General features: G+C 42.1%; 1 protein-coding gene across 3 annotated transcripts in view; it reads right to left on the minus strand.

Moving 5' to 3' along the window:
- Positions 1 to 22825, minus strand: part of LOC110255627 (uncharacterized) — a 315724-nt gene that overhangs the window by 235131 nt on the left and 57768 nt on the right. For all 3 annotated transcript variants that reach the window (XR_014817324.1, XM_084979144.1, XM_084979143.1), the window contains exon 2: positions 8060 to 8179. Coding sequence is in view for 2 of the 3 variants with exons in the window: in XM_084979143.1 (XP_084835269.1) it covers positions 8060 to 8179 (120 nt within the window). In the remaining variant the exon portion in view is untranslated. The remainder of the gene's footprint in view (positions 1 to 8059; positions 8180 to 22825) is intronic.

Consider the following 22825-nt stretch of genomic DNA (forward strand, 5'->3'; position numbering starts at 1 on the left):
CCTGTCGTGGCTCAGTGGTTAACAAACCCAACTAGCATCTTTGAGGACTCGGGTTCAATCCCTGGCCTCGCTCAGTGGGTAGGGGATCTGGCATTGCCATGAGCTGTGGTGTAGGTCACTGATGTGGCTCGGATCTCCGTGTTGCTGTGGTTGTGTAGGCCAGCAGCTGTAGCTCCCGATTCGACCCCTGGCCTGGGAACCTCTATATGCTTGCATGTGCAGCCCTAAAAAGACAAAAGACAAAAAAAAATAATGGCAATAGATAAAATAGAAGTTTTGATAAACAGTTATCAGTTTATGAATATTTTTTTGTTGTGGCAAATTCAGTTACAAGTGAAGCTGTGTGTAGGTACATTTTTTTTTTTCGTTTTCATATTGTCAGCAAACAATTACTGAGTCTTTGTCTCCCAAATGGTGAGCCAGCGACCGTATCTACCTTTGTCCTTAGGAAAATCCAAGAACAAAGTCCTCTGCATCCTGCCTGCTTACTTTCCCCTCCCCCAGATATTACCTCGCCTTTTCTATTCATCGAAACTAGTTCTGTAGATATCATCTCCTCCGTGAAGACTAGGGATAAAAGAGAAGAGCAACGACGAAGAACAGCTCAACACCTGACAGCGTATCTTATGCTTGTCCATGTACAATCCAACTCGCTGTATAAAAAGAATCCTCTCCTTCTTTGTTACAGAAGATACAATTTAACCATGGGAATCAAAGGCAGTACTGCTTTTATTTCACTGAAAGCATTGCAGTCAAGGTTTTCCAAACGGGTCCATAATTTGCAGCCTACACCCAGTGGAAGGTAAATGAGGAGCCATTGATGGCCCTGGAAATATATGCACCTTGCTGTTTGAAAATCTAACCTGACGTTTCAATTACATAAGATGAAGAAGTTCTAGAGATCTGGTCTACATCATTGTGTCTTTAGTTAACCATACTGCATTGTGCACTCAAAATTTGGTTAGAGGGATTGATTCCACGTTAAATATTCTTAACACCATTTTTCAAAACTAACACTGAATGACATCAAGAAAAGAAGTTGTTCAAAACTGGTCAGGACATTTTTGCCTGGAAATTTGAGAGGTCTTAAGATTGCATTTTAGGGGACCATTAATGGCAGCCTGCCCAACTGGAAACCTTCCTCCTATGTGATGATGAAAGGTTATTTTTAAAGAAGCTGAGGAGTTCCCATCATGGCTCAGTGGAAATGAATCTGACTAGTATCCATGAGGACAAAGTTTCCATCCCTGGCCTCAATCAGTGGGTTAAGAATCTGGTGTTGCCGTGAGCTGTGGTATAGGTCTCACACGTGGCTTGGATCTAGCGTTGCTGTGGCTGTGGTATAGGCTGGACGCTACAGCTCCAACATGACCCCAGGCCTGGGAATCTCCACGTGCTTCAAGTGAGGCCCTAAAAAAAGACCCCCCAAAAAGTAAATAAATAAAGAAGCTGGAATTAGATACTAAAGGAATCTTTTAAAACCTTTTGTCAAAGCAGAAGAATTTCTAAGAGGTGAAAGTCAATCAATTCTGTTTTGTGTCTCTAGAGATAAAGCAAAGGAAACCGGCATAAATTACAGTTGGAAAGTTTTCACAGCAACCTAGGAAAGGGCCTTTTTGAAAATGATAAAGCGTTTGTTTAGAATACTGAGAAATGTGGTAAAGGCTCTATGCTTAGACATCTTCAGGTTGATCAAATATCGGCCCTAGACAAGCAGCCCTTGCTAAAGTCAAGGGAGAGACAAAATGTTTTCCAGTGGTCCCATCCAGATCTGACCCCCTAAAGTGAGTATCTCCCAAAGGTTCATGAAAGAGGCTGATTTTTTTTCATTTTCTCTGTAAATTCAGGGCAGAAATTTAAGCCTAAACCAAAGTGATGGCAATGTCTATTTTGATTATACTTGAAAATGATGAAATAGTCCTTCTCCAAAAAAAATTATTACTTGTTTTTTCTCTTTTTTTTTTTTTTTTTTTGGCAATTATAGCCTTCTGGTCTGACTTATCTTCATTTTTTTTCCTTAGTCTTTTTTTAAAATTTTGCTGAGGTATAGTTGATTTACAATGGTGTGTTAGTTTGAGGTGCACAGCAAAGTGAATCAGTTACACATATGCATATATCCATTTTTCCCTATAGGTTATTGCTAACATTGAATAGACCTCCCTGTGCTACACAGTAGGTTCCTGTAGTTATCTATTTTACATATAGCAGTGTGTATATATTAATCCCATCCTCTCAATTTATCCTCCCCCTTGGTTCCCCCCATTGTTTGGTAACTCTAAGTGTGATTTTGAGATCTGTGAGTTTGTTTCTGTTTATAACTTATTTATAAAAGTTCTTTTGTATCATTTTTATTAGATTCCACATACAAGTGGCATCATAGGATATTCGTCTTTCTCCGTCTGACTGACTTCACTTAGTTCGACAATCTCTTAAAGACATTTCTCCAGTGAAGGTAGACAGGGGGCCAAAAAGCATATGAAGACGTGCTCAAATCACTAATTACTAGAGAAATTCAAATCAAAACTGCAGCGAGGTATCACATCACACAGTCAGAATGGTCATCATCAAAAAGTCTACAGATAACAAGGGCTGGAGAGAATGTGGAGAAAAGGGAACCCTCCTACAAGTTGGTGGGAATGTAAGCTGGTACAACCACTATGGAGAACAGTATGAAGGTTCCTTCAAAAACTAAATATAGAGCAGTGAAATAACCTAACAATCACGTTCCTGGGCATCCATCCCTAGAAAAATCATCAGTCAAAAAGTTATATGCACCCCAATGTTCATTACAGCACTAATTACAGGGGCCACTACATGGCAGCAACCTAAATGTCAATGGACAGAGGAATGGATAAAGAAGATGTGGTACACATATACAATGGAATATTACTCAGCCATGAAAAAAGAATGAAATCATGCCATTTGTAGCAACATGGATGGACCTAGAAAAACACTACTTTGAAAATGAAATTTAAAATATCAACATGCTGATCTGACCCCAGAAAGTAATGTTCGTGCACATGTCCCCTCAATGGTGTGCTGCAGCAGCTCATACAGAGGCCATAAAAACCAGTCCTGCACCTCCCTTCCCAACTCCATAACTTCACCAGGGTATGTTGAGATGGGCCATGGTGTAAATATGTATACCATGGAAACTAGCAAACATGACAAATCAGAGATTTATTTGTTGTTGTTGCTTTCAGAAATCTAGTTGTTAAATATTTACCAGTTCATTACTATTTCTTATTGGAGTTTGTGCTCAGCAGGAATTCTAAGCTACATCTGACAAATTATGGAATCCTTCTAAGTCTCCCTGCTTCTTCATCTTTGAAATGGAAATGAGCATTCCTGCTTCACGGGGTGCCACAAGCACTCGCTGGGATAACTCGTGTGGAGTATCAGGCACAGTGCCTGCACATAGGAAGCACTTGGTCATGGCGACGGTGCTGGCATCCAGGGGATGTGCTAGCGACAGGCATTGCTGTGACATCAGCAGTATCCATCTTGATACAGTCTGGCTTTTTAAAAATTACTTTGTGACTTGAGTTTTTAAATTTTGGGGGCCAAGTCTACAAAAGAGATAGCATCAAGTTGAATAAAAATTCTTTGCGTTGCAAACTACTATCAGAAAGTTCCATACTTCATAAATAATTATACCTATGTGAGTGGTTGAAGTGAGTGTTTCCAGAATTACCCATCGTATTACCTGAAGAAATTTCCAAGAGAGAGGAATAAGAAATGTTATTCATAGCCCACTCCTTTTTTTAATCTATCTGAGTGGTTTTTTAGTTGTCTTGAGCATCAAACTCATTTGAATGGCTTATTAAAAAGTAGTTTTTTGGGCCCTACTTGCAGAGTTTCAGATTCAGAAAATCTAAGATGTAACCCCAAAACTTGCATTTCTAACAAGTTCCTGGATGATGTTGATCCTACTGGTTCTGCAATCACTCCTCTATCTCATTCTCTACTGTGATGTAAGCCATTATCCTTAAAACAAACCAGTGCCTGTTAGTGCCCCTCACCTTTAAAGTAGTTGGTTTCCCAGGAGACACCTTAATCCCTATATCAGTTATGTGCTATTGCAAAACAAACCATCCCAAAATCTAGCACCTTAAAAATACAAAAAATAATTATTTTTAATGAGTCTATCACTCAACTAGATGTTTCTGCTAATTTGAGCTGGCTTAATTGATCTCCAGCCGGGCTAAATCATGCAGCTGGAGTCAGCTGGCTGGAGGCTGGCTGGTCTAGGACTGTCTCACATGTCTGATGGTGACGATGGTAACTGGGCCATGTGTTTCTTGTCATCCAGGAGGGTAGCCTAGGATTTGCATAGTGGTGACAAGTTTCCAAGAGAGAGAGCAGAAGCACTCACAATCTCTTGATACCTAGACTTAGAACTGACATAATTTAATTTCTCCTACATTCTGCCTCCCAAAGTAAATCATAAGGACAGCCCAGATCCCGGGGTGGGGAACTAGTTTCTATCCCTTGACAGAAGCAGCTATAAACTCACATTGCAAAGGCTGAAGGGAGGGCTAGAAAATAGGAGCTATTTTTATAATCAATCTCTCCCAATCCCTTCTGCAAAGAAAACACTGGGTTAGTCCACTTGATGTACTAAGAAATGCCTAGACACATCTAAACGCTAAGGTAAAAAGTGCTTGGGCCCTCCAGCTGACCTTCCTACTGCATAGGTTACAACTTGAGTGTGCATTACGTCTTCCTACATCTGAGGATGAGAAAAGTACCTCCTCCAAATATAGGTACCCATAGCCGTGTAATGGCTGTAGTGGAGCCAAACTTCTACTTTGCAGGTGTCAATGGATCCACTCCCCCATGTGCACATGAACCACCTACCAGTTGTCTGGTCTTGGAAGGGGGTGTTATGTAAGTGGTTTACCATGTAATTAAGAAATCGTTTTCTTGAATCCATATATCTCCTTCCTCTATGATGCCCCAGATGCATTTTCTATTTTAGTAACATTTGCCCAAGACTCGGAATGCAAAGAAATTCAGAGAAGTCTTTTTAAAAGACACTTTGATCTAATGTCCCAGATGAAATCTCCCCAAATCCATTTAACCCTAATGTAGTAGTTTTAAAATGCCACGTACTATTTCCTTCAGAGAAGCAGTGCCGACCCCACCACAGGAAAAGGTCAAAGAGATGAGAGGGCTGAGTGAGCCACGTCAAATTTATGTTGCACGTGGGTATTTTTTCCCTCTTTATTCTTTCACTATTGACATTACCCTTTGAAAATGCTTCAAGGGATTTAAAGTGTTAGCTTTCTATTGGGATTTATTAGCTTCTCTATGGAAGCCGGAGCTCCTTTATAAGACCTGATGCTCTTCTAGAAAAGTCATCCCTAAGTTTACGCTGCAAATGTGAATATTGTAAAAAAAAAAAAAAAAAAAAAAATTCCACCAATAAATGAATTGTGTATGTAATAACCCAGAAAAATCCACTTATGAGCATGCCTAGAAGGCGTATACCCTGAAATAAAGCTAGAGGATCATTCCTCTTTCTTCCCTCCACTTCATCTCTGTATCCCTCTTTTCATACAAATACATATCAAGGTTCATTTTGAGAGGAAAAAAAGGGAAGTCGCAGAGAGCAACGTAAACCCCAACGCAGGATTCTATGAATGAGGTGGACTAGTCCCTCCAATTTTGCTTTCCTGAAAAGGAAATCTAGGAGTCGGCTGCATAGGCAGTGGATATAAAGTTTCCTTGTTGCAACAAACTTATAAAAATAAAGCTCTATTTTCTATTACTAATCTCAAACCTGGATGCTCCCTTTCAGCTCAGCAAAAGAAAACCTAATCTATTCCAACATGATCTCACTGAAAACTCAACTTCAACTCAGTGATTTCTCAAAGGAATTTCGCAACTGCTTCTGTACTCTCACTCACGTCAGCCTCTGCAGAAGGCATGGAGGATTGAGGGGGTCAGGTACTAGAAAGGGTAGTGTGTTCCCATTCCTGATATGGTTTTGTCCTTATTCTCTTTGATATATGGGCATTTGGCTCTCTGGGAAGGGTAAGCCTCTGATGTAGACTCAGTCTGGTAGCATTTTAGATGATCTGTAGCCACCCTACTGCATCCCTGGGCAGCTTCCTGGCCTGAATGATCCCTTGAAGGGAGCCCCCACCTCTAGTGAGCATTTCCTCCATAGACTTCATCCAACCAGTGTGCTCAAATTGCCAGGAAATTTGTGGAACCTGTTCACAGCGAGCATTCTTTCTTTATACTCTGGGTCCAAAGGAAACTCATGGATCTTTGCCATCCACGTGAGAACCTCAGGTTACCCACTGGCTGGATGGCTGACTGGTACTGCCCTCTCAGTCAAGCTTCCCAAATGTGTGAGGATCTATGTTCAGCCTCATTCCAACCCTCCATGAAAAAACTGGTTTGTGTCTGAAGATGAGTTTAAATTTTTTCATTTTAAATTCATTTTTTGAAGCCACATCGATATGTATATGCCTTCTAAGAGATGTTAAATTCGGAGGGGAAACTATTGCTATATTTATTGACCCAAGCACCAAAAAAATCCAAATCTACTCATATGTGGGGAAACCTGGAGAAATGAGAATTCACTTTATATATTAACTATGAAAAATGGACCAAAAATGGACCAAACCAAATGTTTCTAACTGAACAAAACATCCCTATTTTGCTTTAACAGATTCACCTGTCATGATAACACTAGAGAATGCCTCATGTATTCAAACTGACTACAGCAGGCAAGTGAGTAACCAAGAGTCCAGCCAAAGATCATCCCACAAAGAGGCTTGAAATATGTGATTGTTTTTGCTAATTAAACCTAAGCAGGAGTTCCCGTTGTGGCTCAGCAGGTTATGAACCCAACACAGCATCCATGATGATTCGGGTTCGACCCTGGCCTCACTCAGTGGGTTAAGCATCCGGCGTTGCTGTGAGCTGCAGTGTGGGTTACAGACGTGGCTTGGATCCTGCCTTGCTGTGGCTGTGGTGGAAGCTGGCAGCTACAGCTCCAGTTGGACCCCTAGCCTGGGAACTTCCACATGCCGTGAGTGTGGCCCTAAAAACAAAGCAAAAACAGACAACAACAAAAACCCTAATGATTGTTTTTTGCTATGAATTGCAACCTCTAAGGTTTACAGGTTGAGTTTTATTCCAATTACTTAGTGAGTGTTCATGATTTCTCTGTAGCAAGACGATAAGTTCGATGCGACAAGACCACACCTCATCTGAACAGGCCCAGCAGCAAATAGGAAACTATCTGAAATGTCTTAATACCACTGATAATTGAACAAAAATATTATTCAGAAATCTAAAGAAAAAGAAGACATCTTTCATCAGGGTGGTCTTATAGCTGGGTCATAATCCTCCTTTCTTGGTCAACATTTCATCTCTAAATTTATGAAAAAAAAAAAAACCCTTTCACGTTTGTGGAATGGATTAAGATAAAAGGAAATAGTTGATGAACACAACATTTTTTTAAAGAAAATACAGTAATCATACAGATGTGGAAATCCCTACCCATGAGCAAGGGTTGATTAGACCATATCAGTGGACAAGCTGGCAGACAATAATAATAATAATTAACAAAGGATCTTTCAGTGAAATGGAGAACTTCAAATACATAGTGACACATTGTTTATTTCCATTCATGTCCTGGAAGCTTGTGAAATAAAATGGCATACTTTTGTTCATGGAGAGACCTGTAAACTTAGGAAGCAAACGCTTCACAGCAAATATGAAAATTTTGAGCATACCCTGGAATAGCATTTCTCAACAAGTTTCGTTTGAAAGAGTCATTATGTGTAGAAAAAGGATTCCATGGTCAAATGAGTTGGGAAATACTGGATTAAATAAAAGTAAACAGATTTCTTAACTGTGGGACTTTTCAAAGCCTTAAATATGCTAAGGAGCGTGATGAGCCTCAGAGAGCGTATTACAGTGTGTTCATTTCCAAAATTAACCAAGACTGTTGCTTCTCAGAGAGGGAAGGTCTGTATTTGTGGGGGGAAAAAATCTAATTTGTGGAACCCAGGCCTGTTAAAAATAGCATATGTACCTGGACTTTGCCGGAGATTTGCCAGGGCTGTGACTGAGTCTGTGCCACCGTTCCGGGAGCCAGGGCTGTCCCATGCCCTCCTCTTCCACTTCTGGTTGCAACCAATAAAGGCCATTTGTCCTGTAGCATGTAAAAAAAAAGAAAATGATGAACATGGTTCAGTTGCACATCAAAGAATTTGTTTCAGTGCTTTTAGGTGTTAAGCTCATCCAAATGGTCTGAGTACGTCTGTTTCAAGGAGCTGGGTCTACATCATATGAAACATTTAATGCTGCCAACTATCTGGGTGTCTGCCATTACTTAAATAAAAAGGCTTAGATGGTAAGATGAATTTTTTACTTTGGTTGCAGACACAATCTGTATAACATGTGCCATGAAGAGAAAGAACGGAAGAAAGAAAGAAAGAAAGAAAGAAAGAAAGAAAGAAAGAAAGAAAGAAAGAAAGAAAGAAAGAAAGAAAGAAAGAAAGAAAGAAAGGAAGGAAGGAAGGAAGGAAGAAAGAGAGAGAGAGAGAGAGAGAGAAAGAGAGAGAGAGAGAGAGAAAGGGAAGAGGGAGGAAAGCTAGGGGTCTATTTAAGCCTTCATTTTCTCATCTAAAATTTAGAATTATAATAATTCCTACTACAGAAGATTCATTCGTTAAAAGGATTTACTGAGCACTTACTATGTGCCAGCATTATTTCAAGACTGAGGCGATAGAGATGAGTGGGGAGGGACCAAAGATGAGACAGACGATGAAGCAGGAAACAAGATGATTTCAGAGAGCAGGATGAACCATGAAGACAACAAAACAAGTGTGGAAAGAAAGGAACTGGAGGGAGCGTCCAGTCTGAATAATCAGGGACCACCTCGCTGAGAGCTCCAAACCAACACGGAGCCTGGATGTCCTAAAGGAGCCAAACCGCAGAGAGCTGAGGAGGAATGTTCCTGGTAGATGAAGCAGAATGCCATGGCCCTCTGAGGGAACACGCCTGCCCTTTTCCAAACATCAAAGAACTGGGCCTGTGTGGCTGGAGCATGCCAGGCAGAGGCAGGTGCAAGATCCCAGTTTAGCAAACTGGGTGTAGAAGCCTTCAGCTACCACCTGACCTGCAGTAAGTGCTCAGCGTGTGAAGGTTGGTGATGATGACGAGGATGGTGATGAAAGTGTTTTAGGGGTTTTAGGAATAGAAATAACGTAGAATATGTTTGGGGATTTTTTTTTCTACTTTATTTTCAGGAATTTTCAGAATAGAAATAAAGTAGAATAGGAATAGAAACAAAGGAATAGACATAAAGTAGGATAAATTTCCAAATGTCAGAATCAGAAAATATATGTTTAGAGAAAACTTAGAGTCAAAATATATATCAGCGATTCCTGACCTTTCTGTCATGACATAGGTGGTATGTACCACTCAAGGTAAGTAACACTAGTAACAAAAAATCTTGAGTCTCAGGGGTTTGACAAAATAACAATTAACTTCTCACTTGTATCACCCTCTGCCTTGAGTTCTCAGCTCTCCTCCAACCCTTAATGATTCAGAATTTTTCCATCACGCTTTTCTGCCATCTTGGCTCCTTCAATTCTTGTGCCAAGCAGGTAGGAAGGGCAACAGAGAGGTAGGAATGGTACCCAAGATGCTTCTTCATCTCCCAGAAGTGATGGACCTGATTTCATTGGCCTGCATCCTTCACATGATCCTAACTAGATCCAAGGATCCTGGGAAGTACCATCCTCCTTTATACCCAGGAGGGAAATGGAGCAGCTTAGTGAACACTGGTGAGCAAGATCATGGTGTCTCTGCACAGTATGCTTAATCCCATGAGCTTAGCCAGATTTTGAGAAAAACTCCCCCTCAAGCTGGCAGAGAAGTGAAACAAATTGTGCAGCAAACTTTGAGAGATTCAAAAATCTCTCCTTCGGGCTGTGAAAAGATTAGGCAGATTCTAGGTTATCCTACCTCTTGTCCCCTTTTCTCCCATTCAAGAAAGTTTATCTCTTTGCCAACTGTTGCCTCGAGTTACATTATAAATGCTGGTTTTTAGAAAATCAAGGAAAAACTTTGTTTAACAACAAATTATTGAACTGGTCTCATGGCAGATGATGACACGGTGTTGCATCTACACGCCACAGTGAGGAGCTGCTAAAGGTACCATATCATAATATATTATACACAAAAAACATAAAGGACAGGACTGATCACTGTTCAGTTTGTCTGTCCTTTGAGTCAGATTGTTTGCTGAGCACTCATTATGTGCCTTCAGTGGTCACATAGGGACCTTCCCATTTTGAGAATACTTCTAGCACCTCCCCCCATTGTGAAGATCCAGTTGCAGCCCTATCCCTCCCCTGTGGCTTCCCTGATGATGTTTTAAGGGTAGAAAATTGTGGGGGGACTGGGTGATGAAACAGAAGTTCCCTCTTATAGTTGTGTAGACTCGTAGTCTTGTAGACCTCCAGGTGTGCAGTGGTTGCCAATCTCCAGATGAAGATATTTGGACACTTTGGTGCAGGAACGGAGATAACAGGACAGTGTTTAAGAGCACAACCCTTTTGAAAGAGTGGGACATTACACGAGTTAAGAGTTACTTCTCCCTCAGCCCCAGGTTCCTTACCCATAAAACAGATGACAGGGTTATGGTAAGATTAAATGAGAACATGCACACAAAACCCTTCGCCAAGAACCTGTGTTATGATAAGTGGTGGGTTTTGTGCATCGGATGGTAAGGGGAGGCTATGTGTACGTATCCTTGAAATGTGGTCTATGGGATTAGCTGAGGTAACCAATGAACGGTGTCCAAGAACAAGCTAAGGGAAGATGACTAACGTGATGAAGGGCACGGATTGCAAGAAACCACAGGAAGATAGCGTGGGATGAGAGCAGACGGGAGGGAGGGAAGCAGCGTCAGCGAGGCTGCCCTGCAGGAGAGCTCGGCATGGGGGGAGTGGGTGACCCGGGTGTGCTCCCTTCTAACCACGCTGTTGAAATGAGGCTTCTCTGAACTCAGGCCACCCACTCCCTGTTATGATCCAGTCCTGCCAGGATTTCTGAAACAACCCGCCGGCTACACCACCCTCTGAGCTCAGGCCACCCACTCCCTGTTATGGTCCAGTCCTGCCAGGATTTCTGAAACAACCCACCGGCTACACCACCTTCAGCCTGTGGTTAGAGCACCTCCGAAAAAAGAGGAAGGGTCAGCCCCAGAAAAGAGAGAAAGGAAATCACAGAAGAAAATGGGGAGCAAGGAGAGACAGCATGTGCTGATCTTAGCTCTGCAATAAGGCGCTCGTGCTTTGAAGGGACAGAAAGCCAAGTCTAGAAGTCTTCCATTCAACCAGCTTTGATTAGTGTAATTAACTGCAAATAAATGCATAAAGATGAATACTAAATCAATTACAGTGAACGCCGATGGTGATTACCGACCCTGATGGAGCCATGATTAGCAACTCAAGTGATCAACAAGAACCAAATTCTAACAAGCGAGACAGATGATCCTTAAAAGTAATTATTAACCCTATACTTGGAATCTTGAATCACCAAAATTACTTTTCAAGTTTTTCACTAATTGTTGATGCTCTGAATCTGAGGAGAGAGAACAGATTAAATGTTTAAGAGACATTGGGCACAAGGAACTAGCCCAGGATTACATTCCACAGTATCTCCTCAGCAGGTTACTGAAGTCATCCTAGAACACAGGATAGAGCCCTGAGCGAATGTACAAGAAGAATGGCTACAACGGAGATCCTAATTAGTCCAGAATCCACAGTGGGCACTGGGGGACGAGCACCCAGGGAAGAGGAAGATCATAAAGGTGGGGGGAGAGGCCCCAAAGGCGAACTTCTCCTCCGTGACTTTGTCTGAACCAACCCCGTCCAAGACATATGATTGCACACAGTCTGTGAAAGCCAAGTTCAGATCCCATTGCAAGAATGGATTTAGACAACATGGGAGAGCTATGAGCCCACACGCAGGTGTAAGAAGGCTCTATTCCATTGGGAAGGTCCATATTTATATTCAGTTATATCAGAAAGCTTTGGGTCCTAGCTTATAAATATGTAGAACTCTCCCGAGTGTTATAAAGCTTGGTTATCTTTATCGGAAGGTTTCCAGGCTGGTGAACATTGTGGTGAGTCCAGATCCTTCTAAACTCTTTCTGCAAATCTGATTAAGTCCATCTGGCTCTGATTAACTTACCATTAACCTGCCAAGTACTGTCTTGGAAGAACGGCAGGGTCCAAGCCTCTCTGAGCCATCCTCTCACTAAAACTGGATCTTAAAAGAGCGTGTGAAACCCAACAAGAGTTCAAAGGAAGCCCTGATGTCACTGGGGGCCAGAGGCACCAAGACGTTCCATGATGGAAACCGAACATGGGCCAAGCTGGAAGGAAGCAAGAATTTCTGTTCCTTTGTATCCACCCCAGGGCTTAACAGTGTCTTGCAAATGATAGATACATAATAACTCTGTGTTGATTGAAAAGGGGGCCAAAATAAGGACTAATATACTTCTCAATAAATCAGCAACCAACATCTCTGAAGTTTTAACATCATCCCATGGTTTCACCACCCCAGTGAGAAAATGTGCCTTCCTAAGATACTAGCCACCTGCCTTGGGGCAGGTGGGAGCGCTGAGATGTCTGATTGGGACTGCTGTCAAATTCAATTAGTCCACACATCAGGAGAGTCAGAAATCCTTTCTAAGGTGATGGGGTAGGGAGGAGAAGAATTGTAGAATTAGCTAAGTTCATTAGAGTTATTGATGAGTCCTTGTTTTCTTCTTTCTTCTGATGGCAGTCCGATCTATTTCTGGCGGGTATTTTTTAGCCTCAATATTCAGTGCCCACAACCTTAAGAGAAAAGAAAGAAAGTGGAACAAATTCTTGTTTGTCAGGGACAAGCCTGGGTCTGGCTGGATGTCTGATGTTCGAACATTTGTTTGCTTCCTTTTTTTTTTTTTTTTTTTTTTTTTTTTTGTAGGGGCAGGGGGAGAGTGGGGTGGGGGGTGGCATGCAGAAATTCCCTAACCAGAGATCAAACCCTTGCCACAGCCATGACCCAAGCCACCACAGTGATAATGCCAGATTCTGAAGCCACTCAGCCACCAAAGGAATCCTACTTGCTCACTTTTGCACAAGTTATTTTGCTGCATTACAGACTCAGCTTTTGGTTCTGTAAAGAGAGAGGTTTTTTCCTGAAGACTCAAAACTCAAGGGCTCAAGGGTTCTCTCTTGCTTCTCCTGGAATTGGACAAATACATTTCCTCTCATGTCCCCAGAGGCCTTGACGGAAGAGCGTTCTCTTTCCCGGCCCCGGGGGGTGGCTCCTCTTCCTTGGCCCTTCCCTCTGCACTGCACTGCCCCGGCTTCTGCCTCCAATCCTCTTTGTCTCTTATGCTCTGTGATCTTGCCTGCTTTACAGGTACCTTCCACCTTGTGACATTACTTGGAGGCTGATGACTTCCAAATTATAACTTTGCCTAGATCTGCTCCTGAATTCTTTTTTTTTTTTTTTTTTTTTTTTTTTTATAGCCACACCTGTGGCATATGGAAGTTCGCAGGCTAGGGGCTGAATCAGAGCTGCTGCTGCTGCTGCTGCTGCTGCTGCTGACCGGCGTCACAGCCACAGCAATGCAGGATCCTTGTCCTGCTGAGCAAGGCCAGGGATCGAACCGCATCCTCACGGATACTAGTTGGGTCTGTTACCGCTGAGCCACGATGGGAACTCCCAGGACACATGTTTTAAAATGGCAACATTTACACATCATGACGGAGTGTATTGAGAAGTTTCCAAGGGCCCACAGGCTAAGGAATTTGACAGTTTAACACAGCTATAGTCCATGTGTCCCATAGCCAGATCAGGGAGCTCTGAGTTAGGAAAAACCAGTTCAACATTCAAGTTTTGCTTTCTCTATGAAATCCTTCTCTCCCTTTTGTGACTCTACTACTGCCTGGCAGACTTTTTAATAGTATTCTGAGTACTTATTGTGTTTACATTCCTGCCTTTATGATGAGACTTAAAACCCTTTCGGAACAGGGAATAATATATCTCCCCGCTTCTGAATTCTCAGAATACAATGACGCGGCTCAGATGAATGGATAACGAACAGAAAAAGAGACTAGAAAGACCCAAGAGTCCTTAATCCAAAAATTCTAGATGACTGTTAATTTTCTACAATCATCGCTTAAAGATAGATAGATAGATAGATAGATAGATAGATAGATAGATAGATAGATAGATAGATAGATTTTTTTCTTAAACTAAAGTGATTTCTTTTCCTTTTCCCCAGCCTTTTTTCCTAGAGGTAAGCTTCCAAACCATGACTATGACTAAGTAAAGTGCTGGCATTGCAAATGATAAATATCCCCAAGACAAAAACATGGCCACTCTGTGAAATTGCGTCCCAAGTACCCAAAAGGCAATGATGCTTTTTGCTGCCAGAACATTTTCTGTCAATTGATGCTTCCAAAATTAGAGGTTTCTCATCAGCAAGAAGAGAGAGATTCCAGAAGTTGAAGCTTTTATAAATGCATTGAGAAAGTCAACATTTTCAGTTCAAGTTATGACTGAAATGAGTATAACCTCATATTTTAAAATGCGAGGAATGCTCTTGAAGTGGTAAAAAAGCAAAGGGAGAGCTGAGGCTGCCAGGAGAATTTTTTGATTTCTCAGATGGATTTGACAGCAGAGCAAGCACGCCAAGGGTCCCCCTTCACCTGGAAAGCTCTCGTGCGCTTACTGAGAAGGCAATGAACCTCATCAAGCCAATGGCCAGTTCCAAGCACATCCCACCCCACAAAGGGTGGCTCCAAGCCACATGACCAGACTCAACAATTTCCTTCAGGTTTCACTTGTGACAATTTATTGCTACTGACCTAAAAGCCAAGGCATTACTTCTTTGTGGTAATAATGTGTCTGCTTTTCTTCCCCAACCTCAGATTCCCTGATGAATAAACGGGGAATGTAGTGCCTTCAACTGTAAAATACAGGGCGTAAAACCCCTATTTCTAAGGGTAGTGGGGAGGAATAAGTGAGAAAATAACTCCAGAAGCTCACGGATCGGCCCAGCTTAGTATTAAACACCAGCTGGATCAGAAGCCAGCGCCATCCCCTCCTCCAGGAGCGCAGAGGCATTCTGGGAGGATGTGGGAGAACAAGACTCTGCGGAGGCTTCCCTCAGGATGCCCTGAAGATGTGGCCGGTGGCTCTGCCCTGTGTCGCCTTAGACAAGCTGGACTCCGTTCCTCAGGGCGCTGCCAGGTTAGGGCTGACAAGGAGGAAGTTCTGTGAGGTTTATGAGGCCGAAGGGAAGCAGCAGCTTGTGTGTTCTGAAGGTCCGTAAATGTCGTGAGACACAGGGGCAACTGGTGGATCTTGTCCCCGACCTGTCCGCTCATCTGGCGCGTGACACACCCAGGCCCACGGCGGCTCCAGTTCCTCCAGTCCAAGGCAGCTGGACCTTGAGGAGTCCAGTTTCCTCGCGTGGTTGTCGCTCTCCTCTGCTTCATGGACAGCTGTCCTTTCTTGCTGACAACTAGTCCCCCAGACCCGCAACAACTTCAGGCCCACATCAGATATACCTCTGAGGCCACAGTCTTCCTCAGATCCCCCAAGTTGCTGGGGCTGTGGCGTAGGCTGCCAGCTGCGGCTCCAACTTGACCCCTAGCCTGGGAACTTCCATATGCTGCAGGTGTAGCAAAAGGAAGAAAGAAAGGCAGGGAAGGAAGAAGGAAAGAGGGAAAGACTTGCTTTTATTTTAGATTGGAAGAGTATAGATTGCATTATAAAAAGTCTTACTAATATTATCATTCATAATAATAATCATGATGTAGGAAGAAGCTTCTAACTTAAGTGTAGTTGAGTTACAATGTTGCACTGGGTTCTGATATACAGCAAAGTGATTCAGGTGTATATGTATATATGCTTTATCATATTCTTTTCCATTATATGGTTATTGCAAAATACTGAATATAGCCCTCTGTGTTATACAATAGAACCTTGTTGGTTATCTATTTTATACATATGATTTAAGTTCCATTAAATTAATTTTGGGGAACAAAACAATTTGCCAAAAAAAGTAAAAAATGGCCTATAGCCTATTTGATTTGGATATCAAAAGCTATATATTATATAATTTTATGCATGTAAATATACATGTAGATATAAAGAAACATATATATATGTTAAAATGTAGACTAAAAACAACTACATTTTGGCAACAAATTAGACTTTTTCATAACTTTTTATTTTAGTTCTAAATTAATTCAGAAAGAAGATTTTAGGAGTTTCCTTGTGCACAGTGAGTTAAGGAGCTGGTGTTGTCACAGCAGTGGTCTGGTCATGACATGGCTAAGGTCACCACTCTGACGTAAGTTCCATCTGTCTCAGGAGTTTCCACACATCAAAGGCACAGTCGAAAAAAAAAAAAGTTTTATATCTTTATTTTCAAAACCTCTCCACATATAATATATTGCTGGCATATATCTTTATTGCCAATGCATTGGATAATCATTATTATCATTTCTCTGTTAGCTTTTTTTTTTTTTTTTCTTTTTTGGCCACACCACCTCCATATGGAAGTTCCTGGGCCAGGGATTGAATCCGAGCAATAGCTGCAACCTACACCACAACTGTGGCAATGCCAGATTCTTAACCCACTATGCCAGTCTGGAGACTGAACCCGCACAGATACAGAGACAATGCTGGATGCTTAGTCAGCTGTACCACAGCAGGAACTGCGGGGTAAGCTTTTTTAAAGTCCTGGAAAGATCTCAATGTATTGTATACATTTTTCCGTCAGATAAATTAAACTTATAAATACAGTGAGGGGCAACTTGCGATGAATTTATAGGATTATACCCTGTGTTGGCATCAGTGTTGTTTACAACCTAATGTTTAACTAACAACCTATTGTGGGGACAAAGTTTAAGACAGGTGAGTAAGAATCAAGCCACTTTTAACTGTGCCACATGTGGAAGGCAGTGTGCAGCTGAGACACAAACTAGCTGAATGACAGACTCTTGAGCAGCCTCCCTACAGGGTCATATGTTTGCTAGACCCTTACTCAGAGCCCCTCACGTTGATTTGTTTATAAAGGAAAATTTTAATGACATACCTACTTTTTTTTTTCTTAATTTGTTTATTAAGGTATAGTTGACTTACAATGTTGTGCCAATTTCTGCTCTATAGCAAAGTGACCCATCTTTTTCTCATACTGTCCTCCATCACATCTATTCCAAGAGACGGGATGTAGTTCCCTGTGCTGTACAGCAGGACCTCATTGCTTATCCATTCCCAGTGTAATCGTTTGCATTTACTAACCCCAAACTCCCCATCCCTCCTACTCCCTTCCCCTCCCCCTGAGCAACCACAGTCTGTTCTCTGTAATGACATATCTATTGATTAAAACACAGATGGCATTCCTCTCTTTAGTTATGTGATCCCACACAATACTTCGCAAACCCCAAGCTTGACAGGCATGGGGTAGGAAATGTCATAAAATTGAATCATCTTCTAAAAGCCTGTGTTGTAACTGAGCTCTGTATGTCAAGATCGCCAGAGAGCCTGAGGAGAGACACCCGCTTCCCTGCTGTAATCCTCGGACTGACCACTTTGCCAGATCTGCCCTATCATTGGACCATCTAAAAATACAGCCTTTTTTTTCAAAGGCAGCCTTTGCTTCCTGTCAGAGAGTCTTTCTTGCTAATAAATCCCCTCTGACACTGATGCTTATGGACCGGGTTTTCTTGGCCTGTGCAACTTTGTGGCAAAGTTCTTTGCCAGCTTCTTCATCCTTTAAGGCTTCTGAATTACCTATGCAACCTGACCTTGGACGTGCTTCCCAAGCTTTCCTTTCACCTTGTTAACCCCCACTTCCAGTTCAGAATCCATTCAGGCTCAGGTGCTGCCCCTGACTCAGCACTCTAAATAAAAGCAGTAATTTGCTCTTTTTTTCAGAGTTACTTTTCATCTCTAGGAGGACAGCTCTGAAACTGCACCTTGGAATTTCAGGAGAAGGGATTAAGTTCTAAGCCATGGTAGACAGGCAAGAGAAAACCCATCAAACTGCTTTTCTAGACACAGCTGGCATCTTCCTTTTAGAATGAAAGGAAAAAAAATACACTTTATGGATTCTCTTAATTAGGTCTGGGTTTTTTTTTCTCACTTCTACATTGTGTTCCTTTTTAAGTTCAAAAAAAATCAAAGAAACCTCTTGAGGCAACGAAATCTCTCCTTGTCATTGAACATGTTACAAACACCTTCACTGAATTACCATAAATTCAACACAGCATAAAGTGAAAAGCTTATACTGCTTGTCTACACAGACACACACGCAATTACAAGTCCTCTCCATAGCACTCCTAATTGCTATTTTTATGCCCCATGCGCTCTTGTGAACTTTCTCTGCCTATCGCAGTGGGATTGTTCCCAGAGGTTAGGTCCTTGTCTCATCTCGAGAAAGAATTCAGAAACGAGCTGGAAAATTAAAAAAAAAGAAATTGAGGATTTATTTAAGTGAGAAATACACTTCTTAAGGAGAGGCAGGCAGAGAGGCAAGCAGGTGCCCTGATGGCACACCGGTTATATGGGGCATCTAACTGCCTGGGCGGGATATTCACTGGGAAGGTGGGATTTGGGGGATCGTATTCCTTAATTTTCATCTCAGCTTTACCTTCCTGAAGGAAGGAGGGATTTTTTTCCTGATTTAGTTTTATTGGCAGTGTCATGGCATCAGTGTATGATGGGTACTTGTTATCTGCATAACTAATTTAGTTATAATTTTATTATAATGAAGGCATAATAAGCAACAGTTTCCTTCAAACATTGGAGATTCGAACTCTTTTCCACCTTTCTTTGTCTGCTCCCCGGGGTACTTATCACCTGAAAAGGTGTGGCTTCCTGTCAGCCTTGGGGTTCTGGCTTTTCTTTATCCAAGCATGGACCCTGCTGTTTGCAGGATGTGTGGTTTCCTGCCATCTAGCCCCATGTACCCCTTCTCTGCGCCTGTCTGGCTGTCTGCCTGCTCTGACAGGATCAGATCAAAACAAATTTTGGTATTGGAATGGAAATATCATGTGCAAACGAAGCAAACATCAGATTGATATTTACCATATCATTCACAGATGCCATTGCTCCGCAAATGAGAGAAGAGGTTTGTCTTGTTGGAAAAGAAAAGCAACATGGAGTTGGTATCGCTAAGCAAGTTCTCCATCTAAAATGAAGCCCAGAGACCACTGAGGAAGCCTGTGATTTATACATATCTCAGCCCAGGTGGCATCTGACCACGAATTGTCCCAAAGAAGGCATCCAAAACATCCGCCTGAAACTCCAGATACATATCGGACCCTTAACTCTAAAATAACGGGCAACAGCCTGTCTACCTGGCAAACCCCTACCCTAACTCCTGATTCCTTAAGGACTAATACATCCTGACTTGCCTCAGGGTCAACGACAATGCTCGCTGGGCATCTTTAACAGTCCTTTGGCTTTTGGTCTTCGTGAGCCTTTGACTCCTCCCCTTCCCCAGAACACTCCTTCCGTTCCACCCTACACTGTGTCTCCTGCATTGCAATTCTTAAGACCACAGCTCTTTGTTCTTTGCAGCCTTGATGCTATGTTCAACATCTCCACCTGAAAGCATGGACCCAGGGAGTCTCTGTCTCTAAAGGGACAGAAAGAAGCCAGGGCTGCTGGTCACAGATTGGTCTCTCCCCCTCATTGATATGGCAGAAGAGAGTGGTCCAGCTTATCAGTGTACCTCACTGATTAGGGTTTATGAAAAGGGAGCCTCAGAAAACTCAAGGAAAGTCCTCCTATGGGGTTGCCTCTGCCTTGGCATGGCAAGACGTCAGAAGGAGCACCCCTATTGCTTAAAGGAAATCAGAGAAATAGATTTCCACCCTTGTGAGAGGTGGAAGTGTACAGAATCCAACAGGCCATTCTCACTGCAGTCAGGGATGGCCAGGATAAAAAGGCATTTGTTCCCAGGGAACGTTCTCTTCTCTGACTCCACCATCATCTCTTGGCACAGAAGTGGCCATTACAAAATTCATTATTTTGGGAGTTCCCTTTTAGGCTCAGCGGTTGAGAAACCCAACTAGTATCCATGAAGATGGGAGTTTGATCCCTGGCCCTGCTCAGTGTTCTAAAGATCTGGCATTGCTGTGAGCTATGGTGTAGGTTGCAGGTGTGGCTCAGATCCTGTGTTGCTGTGGCTGTGGTGTAGGTCGGCAGCTGTAGCTCTGGTTTGACCCCTAGCCTGGGAACTTCCATATGCCATGGCTGCAGCCCTAAAAAGCCAAAAAAGAAAAAAGAAAAAAAAGGTTTTATAAGTCATCTAGAGTTGACTTAAAGTATACAGGAGGATGTTCATAGGTTATGTGCAAACACAGTAATGTTTTATTCAAGGAACTTAAGCATACATAGATTTTGGTATCCACAGGGGTTTGGAACTAGTGTCTGTGGATACAGAGGGACAACTGTACCATAACTGTGTGTTACTGATCCTCTCTTCCCAGGTCCTTCCTCAAGGGCATCGTCATGGTAACTAGAAATCAGCCATGGTGAGGTGTCTACACCACGGAAATCAGCAAAAGGTGAAAATCTCGGTTTGATTTATTGTTTCATTGATTGTCGAAGCTTAAGAAAGAGATGCAGAAAATGTTAACATTGCAGACGAAATGTTTTTTAAAAGGGTATCGTATCTGTAGCCACACATTCTAGAGCACACGAAATAGGAAATCATCTTCCAGTATTTGAAAAGTATCTGATTCAACAAAGAAGTCACTCAAATTGATAGGAATGGAGTCGGCACAGGAAGTTGTTGAAGTCCCATAAGGGACCATAGATAGAGAGGGAAACCTAGGGGACCTTGGGAGACCACCGGGAGTTAATAACTGCTCAAGAAAAGCCTTCAGCACAAGGCAGGCTTGCTTGACTAGTGGAGGCTGGAGAATTGCCTCAGGTCATAGGGGTGAGGCCTGCATTCAGATTCAGACCAAGGACAGGAGTTTGAGGACCGCCCTTCTGCAAATTTGAATACAAAATTTACCCAGCACTCCCATTAAGGAAGAGGCAGGCTTTTCCAACACCCACCCCCTTGGATGATAAAGCTGTAGCCCACCAGATCCTCGGGACGGAGTTTCTGTGCCTGCCTGCTTGCATCTCTCACAAGCGTCCTATCCTGATAAATCTATTTCTTGCCTATCCCTTTGTCTCTCACTGAATTCCTTATTTGTGCTGAGACACAAAGAACCTGAACCTCCAGTGGGTCCAGACAACGGGGTGAGTGATTCTAATTTAAAACTGTGGGTTTAAGTCTCAATCTGGGTTTTGGCTGGGTTTGAGTCCCGCCACGTGGGTTCAGGTCCCAGTCTGTGTTCTGGCTGGGTTCAGGCTGTTAGTGCTGTCAGTTTCAAAAGCATTGATAAATGAGTGAAATTTTGGCATACGTAGTACTGGAGCTGAAAGAGATTTCTGTTTAATTATGTATAAGAATGTGAAATAGTTTAATCATAGATCATATAACAGATGTGATGACAATAAATTTTACCAGGAAAAGGGCAGACTAGGATGAAACTCCATTTTTCAGGTCATGGTTGAATTGCAACCGTAGGTTGTCTATAGACAAGGATACAGCAAAAATCAACAAAAGCATTTACGATAAGGAGTATTGTATATGCTATTAGACTTGGAAATTGTGTGCGACACATCTGCATACCAGTAATATTTATAAATATAATATTTATAATATTTATACCACACACTATTTCCCTGACTTTTACTAATGATGCACTCCCATCTAAAGCCAATCTCTTTACATGTACACTAGATCCAAAAAAGGTATGCACTGTCTCTAATTCTTCTATACACAACGTTTCTCTTTCCAACATTTATAAAAATGTCAAGCCCACTGAAAAATTACAAGAATAGTATAGTGAATATCCATATACCTTCCAGAGAAGAACAAATCCAAAATGCCATCAAATATGTGAAAAAAAGGTACAAACCCATCAGTAAGGACATAAAAATAGCACTTGAGATCTACCAGACTAACAAATCTAAAATAACGACACCCATTACTGGTAAGGATGAGGAGGAAATGGGCAATCGTATGGCAATTATCTATCTATGGACAAGCTGGTTACTCTAAAACATTTCTTTAGTACAATTGCTGAGTTAAACTTTTAAACAAGCTGCATCAAAACAGTAGCCCCAAACGGAAATTTATACCTTCCAGGCAGGTATTTTCTTACCCAGAAAAATACCTAAGATTATTAGACAGAGACAGAGGGAAGGGAAATGCAAAAAGAGAATGAACAGCCAAAGGCCCTCTATTCTCCCCTGAGATTCCCTGCCAGCCGTATAGCCAGAGCACTAGAAATTTCCTTAAGGATCTCTTAATATCATCAGGAGTAATGAGTATTGATTGATTTGCAACACAATTAAAATCCTTATACCCAGCACTGAAACTCCCCAGCGCATGAGCTGTATTCTAGTTGTCTATAGCCTGGGATTTATTTGCCCATAAACACAGTATGATAAATCTCCTAAAGCAATTCACCAAACTGAAATCACTGAAACTGACAACAGAAGAAGAGAAAAGGTAAAATCTTGTTGCTAAAGCACATTATCTCAACACATATTTCAAGGGGTTTGCCTTGGAACCTAAACTCCATTTCTAAAAGCGTTGCAAAAGTTATCACCTGTAAGATGGTTTCCCATGAGAAGAAAGTGCAAACACAACAGAAGCCCAGTTCTTGGTCATCTCCTGTTTTACTATATGCCCACG

This window comes from Sus scrofa, chromosome 10, assembly GCF_054392235.1.
Source record: "Sus scrofa isolate SSC_HxYL_T2T_F1_AM1 chromosome 10, Sscrofa_HxYL_maternal_Yorkshire_Landrace_v2.0, whole genome shotgun sequence".
NCBI lineage: Eukaryota > Metazoa > Chordata > Mammalia > Artiodactyla > Suidae > Sus > Sus scrofa.